Raw genomic sequence first — 8,590 nt, 5'->3', positions numbered from 1 at the left:
AATAAGGTCATTTTCTGACTCGGAAAGTGTTTATATATTTGAAATTCTCTTATAAGTTAGAAATGTGCTTTTTTCGCGCAGAGAAACCACAAATGAGGATAGATTGCTAAAAACAAAAACATGGATATCTAATTCATACTTGATCATACAAAGACTAAGGCTATAAAATCAGGGGCGCACGAGGGGGAGCCCTGGATGCACGGCCCCCCCTTTGCGTGCCCCCCCCTCATATTACATCTGGAGATTTGTTAAAAAAAAATCTAGGATTTTTAATTTTGGAGGCAGTACTTTTAAAGCTTTTCATTCTCTTTTCTTAAAAATCATTTCTTCAAAGTTCAGAACCTACAAAGAAGTTTAATTAAAATAGAATTAATTGAAAGGTTTTAAATGACTGCAGACATAATTTCAATTTTGATTCACAACACTATACCCTTCAAAGTTTTGTCTGATCAGTATTGCATTAAATATCCATGTTTCCCATGTTGAAAACTGATTATTTTCATTTGTGGTTTCTCAACAAAGTGACTCATGCATTTCTTGCTTCAGAAACGATGGTGAAATGAAGGTTTTAAAGATACATCGGACATGCCACTCTATAAATAACTCATTTATTCCATTTAAGTAAAATTACATCATATAAGAAAAACTTTAAAATCTACTTTTGCCTTTAACTAAAAAAGTTTCATTAAAAAAGCTTTAATAAATACTGCTTTCAGTGTAAACATACATTTGATATAATTATTTATGTAATAAATTCTATGAAAATAAAGATATTTTGTTAGAAACGTTTCCATCTCTATTCTTTACCCCTTAAAGCTTACACCACAGTATTAAGAGGAAGTGTCTAATGAGTAGGGCTGGGCGTGTTCCTGGTGGAACAATTGTTCTTTCCCTAGAACGAACGGAACGATCAAGAATGATCCCATCGTTCGGAAAAAAAACGAATGCATTCTTAAAAATATTGGAACGATTAGTAAACGAACGGAACGGAATGGAAAGGGAATTGCTTGAAAAGAACGATTAAAATCGTTACCGCGTTCTTATTATCAAGAACTCGTTCTAAGTTGGGAACGCATTTTAAATCAGGAATTTATTCTAAATTCTCTAGAAATAGTAAAAGATTTTTTGATTTAATTACCTGACCCCCCTCCCCTCCCCCACTTTAAACCCGCCCTTTCCCAGTCTCTGCTAAAATGACAACACTCAGACAACACAGCAGGTTTCAGTTTAACTTCTGTATATTGTACATATTAAGGATATTAGGACGATCCCCTCTCTCACAAAATTATACATTGCTCAGCTCAGAAATTATCTAAGCTTATTCTTTTAACCCTAAATTTAGAATATATAATTTAAAGTATTATTTACGACCGTGAGGAACTTTTTATTAAAAAATTGTATTTTTTTTTTTACTTTTTAACCAACTCTTTTCTATAACACTTTTGTCTAGAATTGTTCGTTACTAAGAACGGAACGGGGGATGGAAATGTTCTTGATTAAGAACAGAACAAGAGGTTCAACTAAGAACGCCAAGAACAGAACAGACCAAGAAGACCGTTCTTCTACTCAGAACGAAACGGAACGGAACGGAACGAGAAAAGAACGATAAAAAAGAGGAATGAGAACAGAACGATTTAGCTGAAGACCCTCCTTCTAGAACGGAATGAAACGATTTTAAAAAAGTCAGAGTGTGCCCAGCCCTACTAATGAGTCCATAAATAATTTGTTAACACTTGTAATATGTAAGTATAGCTTATGATCGAATAGATTACCTTAACGCAGTTAAAAAATTATAAATATTTTTAAGTGTGGGGTGGGGTGGAGAGTGTGTGACACCAGTTCTCGTTAGCTCACTGAAGTCCACAGCCAGTAACTGGATTGATGTCCAGACTGATGTTCAAGGGTTCGATTCCCGTACTCCACACACACCTGTGGTTTCCAAAACATCTGAAGCAGACATCTGGTTATGAAGTTATGACCACCTGACGGATGTGAGGACAGAGGGGCAGCGAAAGGGTGGGTGCTTTCTACTCAACAAGAAATAAGCTTTAAGTGGATTGATCCAAGTGAATGATGATGAAGAGAGGAATGGTGGACAAGCAGGGAGAGTCTATGGTTGCCAGCAATAGGTACCTGGGGTATCCAATCCGGGCTTACAGATGTAAGGGAGCAATGAGTGTGATGTTTCCTATCAGTATGGCACCCGGGCCTCATTCCAGTATATTAGAAGGATTCCTGCACTCTATATTCTCAGGCCTAAGAAGAATCTTAGGTAGCTGGATTCTTGTCAGCCCTCTTCTCAGTATGAATGAAGAATGGATGTATAAATGTGCTGCCAGATTACAACCCTTGGTAGGTCACTAAAAACCAATACAACACCAAATCTACCCAAAAGAAAAAATTCCGAGATTTGATCGTAACAACCCAATCATGTCCTGGGGACAAAAAAATCTCTTTTAAAAATAATATTTTCAAGTGTCCCCCCCCCCCTACTTTATGCCATTTTTTACTTTTTGCTTTACAAATTATAAACAATATTTTAACAGAAATGAAATAAGATGGAAAATAAAAGTTTTTTTTTTATTGTAAATCATATAGAATATGATGTTTATTTCATATAAGTTGTTCCAATAGGATAACTGTTGTCGAAGAGAACTGCACAAGTTCCACAAACATGTTGGGAGGTAACGCCACCATCAACACATCCGTTTCCACTTAGAGGGGTGTTGTTAGTTCCGCACATGGGGCTTGAGTTCCTGTAAACAGAGCAAATTATGATACTTTTTCAAAACCACAAAATTAAGCCACCAAAAGTCTCTTGTTCCCCTTTTACATGCACCCATCCAGCTTAAACTTGTTGCATAAAACACGCTGGGTCATCTGAACATTGGGTTAACTAGACGGGCTGGTACGACTAAATATGTAAGCAGTATACAATTACACCAGAGCGGTAAATCCTCATAACGGTTTGGAGCATGCAGGATAGGACTTATGTGATTTTCCTGGTTCTGTAATTGAAAGTATCAGACAGACAGACTGTGTAAATTTTTTTATTATCAGTCCTTATCCATCTTATATCAAACTATATCCTTTAATTCAAATGGTTTACTGTGGATATTGTGGTGGCTTAGCGCTACCCCAACTGTAAGTTTTAGCCTGACGATGAATGAATGAGACAAATGTTGTATCATGTTGGATCAAAATTCCAGAAAATAATCCTGGATGGGACATATTGAAAAGATGACAAATTCCGTAAAATTTTAAGAGGGTCCAATCCAACCACTGCAGCTCGGGAGGAAAATAAGATGGGTTTTTCTTAATTTTGAAAACTTGAGGTTGTAGCCCTTTTATTTATCCCTCTGGTCACAAGGTTAAAAGATGTGCATTGAGTTTTTTAAGTTTTTAAGTTATCACTTCTAGAAGTAAATTTGATAACATTCAGCAGTTGTTTCACATGTTCATACTTGAAATTGCATTATGTTCTAAGTATCTTAATCATGCAATGAAGTGTGAATGTCAGAAAATGTTGAGAAATGTAAAACAACCCAGCCAGCTGACAATTATTATGTCAACTGAAAGGGTGGAATCAGCATTTTTAAGAAAGACAAGTATTATTCACAGATATTAAACTTAACTAGCATAATTTCATCATCATTTCAGATCTAGTTCTTTTCATGGCATGTCTTAGAAAAAAGTGTATCTTCAATTTATATTTTATGTAAATAGTAAAGCTCTTGATTGATCCAAGTGAATGATGATGAAGAGAGGAATGGTGGACAAGCAGGGAGAGTCTATGGTTGCCAGCTATAGGTACCTGGGGGTATCCAATCCGGGCTTACAGATGTTAGGGAGAAATGAGTGTGATGTTTCCTATCAGTATGGCACCCGGGCCTCATTCCAGTATATAAGAAGGATTCCTGCACTCTATATTCTCAGGCCTAAGAAGAATCTTAGGTAATAATGGGTTATCCGTAGAAAATGATATATAAAAGATAGACCTTTCAACCAGCCTTACTTTAAATCTTCATGAATACCTCTTGAGCTTAATAAATCCTCCGGCTCCCTCCATAAATCCATCTCCCCACATATCACCCCAGGAGTTCTTAATAAGCCAGTAGTCTCCTTCAGCAGGGTCGGTTCCATAACCAATCAGGGCAACTATAAGAAATAAGTCAAATAAATATGTCAGTTTCATGTTAAATTCTACTTCTCTTTTAAAAAAATCTTACCAGCGTGGTTGACTTCAATGTTTTCATCATATGGGCAGCCATCAAAAACTCCGCCAAAGTAAAGACCCCAGTCAGAGGCAGCAACAGCAGAAGACAGTGGTCCTACATAAGGAGTTAATCAGACAAAAACACTCTTGAAACATACAAAGGCTGGCAAAAAAAATTCTTTGCCACAGGTGAATCCTTTAACTCACCAACATTAGCAAGATGTTCCATGGCTGCTTCCATATCATTATGGGGAAGAGTTTCAAATCCCATGGTCATTGCTGTAACATCAGTCTTGGTGGCATCAAACTTGCAAATTTCATCATCTCCTGCTCCCCATGGATCTCCACTGTTCAATAAGAAATGATTGAGCAAGACTTTTCAGATTTAGAAAATTTAAGGATTTACCTTGTGTAGGGGTATTCCTCTTCTGTGACAACTCCAAAAAGAGATGCATAGGTAAATGCAAGGGGTTCAACAGAGCCCATGCATCCCCCAGTTCCACCGCATTTCAAGGGGTTGGGTGCACAACTAGAATGTTTTTTGGATGATTATCATTGTTATACTGTATCAAGTTGTTTCCTAGAATATACAGGGTGTCCCACGAAACATGACAGTATGCAGGACGACTTGAATGTCGTCTTGATTTTTGATATAATTTGCTGCGTTTATTTGTCAATCTAATTTTAGAAGTAAATTTCTAGAGATAATAATCAAAAAATTTCCCTTGTCCTGCTATTTCCAAAATGTGGTCTGCCTTTTTTGTGCTTTCAATATTGCCCGAGATATGAAGAATTTCGATCAGATTTCGACAATTTTGCTTTTATTTAACAAAATTGAAATCTGAACTAAACTCTTTATATCTCCGGTAATATTGAAAGCACAAAAAACGCAGACCACTTTTTGGAAATGCCAGGGCTAGGAGAATTATGTGATAATTGTATCAAGAATCATACATGTTAAAGTAGATAGAAGACTAAATGTCACAAATAAATTCAAATATCAAAGACGTCTTTCTAGTCGTCTTCCTATTGTCATGTTTCGTGGGACACCCTGTACCTGACAAGGTGCTGAGGGGAAACCTCAACCAGATCATGGGACATATCATTGATCTTAGCATAGGAGGAAATCAAGGAGGCAGAGGAAAATGCCCAGCAAGATCCGCACATACCCTGATGAAGATTTTGTGTTTAATGAATGCAACAACAAAAGTTTCATTACGTTTTGATTAAACTAATATGGTCACATGTGATGCAAATCAGTGTTTGAACCTGGTCAATTCTTTAGGTGAAATCTGGAGATAATCCTGATGCTTAAAGGTCAATTCTGTCTCATGCCATGCTTGTGGGGTAATTGATGTCAAAAAGTTCTTAAAATGACTCAAATAGTATTCAAATCCAACCTCAATCTCAAACTATCTAGGTGAACTGTTGGTCCAGATACATAGATAGACATTATTATTTACCTGATCCCTGACTGGTGTAACAACACCCTTCTCTCTCCAATCAACAGATTCAGGAAGATCAGCAATGTTGATGTTGTTCTTCCTTGCAACAGAGGGTTTGGCAACACCAAGGGGTTTGTACCCTTGAAGGTGGGTCTGGATAAACTCATCCCTAATGAACATATTGCTATTATTCAACTTCAGTATCTAGTCATTCACCTAACTGCCTTTATTTTATGGAAAATGTGGTTTTTTTTTCTGGTGCTTTACTAACTTATGCCTAATTCAGTTTAAATGCAATTGTTAAGATTCCAAAGGAATTACTTTTTATTAAATATTAACCCATGACAAACTATGCGTGCTTAAAGAAATTCAACCACATCTAGGCGTGGTTCAAACAGGGTTTGTACATCTTGAAATTTAAATCAGTGTTTCGAGATTTGCCTTGCACAAATATTTGATTTACCTGGTCAGATCTGCAAACTTGGTTATTCCCATGATCCAGGAACGGTTCTCACTGTTATGCTTCTCAATTTTTTTCAGATTGTCCTAAACACAATTGGTTATGGTTATGGTAATCATTCCAACTTTTTCTTGAAATAAAAACAGATATAAGTAAAACATGGGATACTATGAGAACAAATATAGCAGATATGCATAATGCATAAACAATTTGCATTTGTGTGAGATAGTGATAGCAAAACCACTTCTTGGCATCTGACATTTTTATCAATGTTATTACCTGGAAAGCAGAAAACCTTTCCGTCTCCTCATCCCAGCTCTTGTAGGATTTTCCAAACTTGATCTTGAAGTCCTTGAACTCCTGGTGAGGGTCAGAGAACTTGACATTCCTGTAGTTAGCCTCTACAGCTAGGATCGCTCCGAGGAGCAAAACACACTGAGAAATATTGATACAATGTAAAAAAAGATTTAGTTAGAAATTAGTTTTGAAAATAACAGAGAAATGTGTTGAAAGCTTTGCAGTGTAATAAAAAGGAAATAGTATTTTTTAGACATATTTTCCCTAAATTCTTCAAAAATAAAAGATACTTTAAATCGATGGTTTTGGAAACTTTTCTCAATAAACATGAACATTGATTTATTCCTTTAAAATTTTAATAAAGAAATTGAGTTTTTGTCACAAACTCAAATTTCATAATACTTGAATTTTTGCAACATTCTACAACATTGGGTTGCAATGATATAAAAAATCAGAGTTTGTTGCAAAAATTCAATTCATTTGAAAACGGAGGGTGGATAAATTTCTCAAAAATTCTTCAAAAATAATTGGCGGTGAATTGTTAAAAAAATTTGACGATGAACTCACAACTTATAAACTTTTGGATCAAACTGTTTAGATCAAAGGACAAGGGGGGTTTTAATAAAGCATATTTTTGCAAAATAAGTTTTTAAATATTTAGAACTGAGGAGCTAAAAAGAAAACTTAAAACGTGGAAATTATTTTTTACTTACAATTGTTTTCATAGCTAGTGAGGTTCTAGGCGAACTGAACAAATTCAAAGATAAACATTAATCATATACAAAAGATAACAAAAATACAACTTATTAGTCCAGCTTAAAAATAAAAAAAAATTTTAAAAATGTTTAAAAAGATGATTTAAAAAAACATGATTAAGTAAACTTTGATTTAAAAAAATATTTTGTTATTGTAATTAGAAAAGTTTTTAGGTTATCAAATTAGTATCTTGAACATAGCATCTTGAACATAATAATATTGATTTAGGGATATATATATTTATCAGGCGACATTAATATAAATTTTCAAATCTCTCATAAATTTTAGATGACAACGAATTCCATAGTTTTTTTTCGATATTTTTTAAACCTAATGTCGTAGACATATGTTTAAGAAATAATTATTGGGATTAGAAATTAAGAATTTGTGGCAAGTATTTAGTAACTTTAAATCTATAAGAAAAATGTCAGAAAAACTTCAGTGAATTTTATTTAACTTTTTTGCCTTATTTCTTGTAATAAGCATTATACAAGTTTTATATCTCAAATTCTCAATTTTGTTCATTCTAGTGTTTTATGAATATTTTTTTGGAAAAAGACAAACCTTCACGTTAAAAAGTTATCTTAATCATTGTTCAGAAAAATTATTACAGGGTGTCTCAATAAAAATGGGAATCAAGTGACAACTTCTATATCGTCTTTGTTATTACGTGTGGCATTATTACGTGAACACAATTATTGTAGTATTACAATCTAATCTATTGGTATTGAGAATTCCAAATAATAAGAAAATCTTTCAATTTAATGGATGTTTAATATCTCCGGCAATTCAGAAGATATTTTTGAAAACTTAGAAGATGTTACGGTCTTTATTTTGATGCACTCTTTGTCCTTTCATCAACTACAGGGATTCAAAGACGATTTCCTAGTCGTCTCTGAATTCCAATGTTTATATTGGGACACCCTGTAGGTGAAGGGAAGTGTTGAAAAAAAAACAATTAAAGTCTCTTTGTGTTTCCAATATTTCAAAGTCTGTTTGCAGTTGTCTACTATATATATAATATGTAGCTCTGTTCTTCAATCTCTTCAACTTGTATTGCATCGTTTCTCTGAAAAAGATTGATATTCTTTAACTTATTTGATGTAGTTTAGAATTCTGTTTAAAAGTTAAATTTGCTTTTCTAGTTCTAACTTTAAAAATAACTGCTTCGCTGGAATACAATTTTTGCTTGTTATTTTGTGTTCAATAATGTAGAATATATAAACCATTAAACCTAATATTTTATACTCTTTACATACAATATACACATCATAACTTATATACATCTTGATATACTGGTTATTATACTCTTTATATACAATAAACACATCGTAACTTATACATATATTTATATACATCTTTATATACTGGTTATTATACTCTTTACATACAATATATACATCAAACTTATATATA

At 33.9% G+C, this 8,590-nt stretch overlaps 1 protein-coding gene across 1 annotated transcript; it reads right to left on the bottom strand.

Annotated features, from left to right (window-relative positions):
* Positions 1-2,562: 2,562 nt before the first annotated feature.
* On the bottom strand, positions 2,563-7,216 carry LOC111701155 (cathepsin L1). Its single transcript, XM_023472321.1, has 10 exons — positions 7,132-7,216; positions 6,401-6,556; positions 6,125-6,207; positions 5,680-5,830; positions 5,274-5,386; positions 4,623-4,745; positions 4,424-4,563; positions 4,230-4,331; positions 4,035-4,158; positions 2,563-2,756 (listed from the first exon to the last, which is right to left on the bottom strand). Exons 1-10 carry the CDS (start codon positions 7,141-7,143, stop codon positions 2,609-2,611), a joined length of 1,152 nt encoding a protein of 383 aa, XP_023328089.1. The 5' UTR covers positions 7,144-7,216; the 3' UTR covers positions 2,563-2,608.
* Between the last annotated feature and the right edge of the window lie 1,374 nt (positions 7,217-8,590).

Source organism: Eurytemora carolleeae, unplaced genomic scaffold (assembly GCF_000591075.1).
Source record: "Eurytemora carolleeae unplaced genomic scaffold, Eaff_2.0 scaffold85, whole genome shotgun sequence".
Lineage (NCBI taxonomy): Eukaryota > Metazoa > Arthropoda > Copepoda > Calanoida > Temoridae > Eurytemora > Eurytemora carolleeae.
Note: the sequence above shows the minus strand (reverse complement) of the source record. Positions and strands in the feature narration are given on the sequence as shown.

Excerpts from the sequence above, each read along its gene's own strand:
- LOC111701155 (XM_023472321.1), bottom strand. Across the intron at positions 6,208-6,400 it reads AAAGGTTTTCTGCTTTCCAG|GACAATCTGAAAAAAATTGA; the intron begins GTAATAACATTG and ends AATTGTGTTTAG. Across the intron at positions 4,159-4,229 it reads CATTGAAGTCAACCACGCTG|TTGCCCTGATTGGTTATGGA; the intron begins GTAAGATTTTTT and ends TATTTCTTATAG.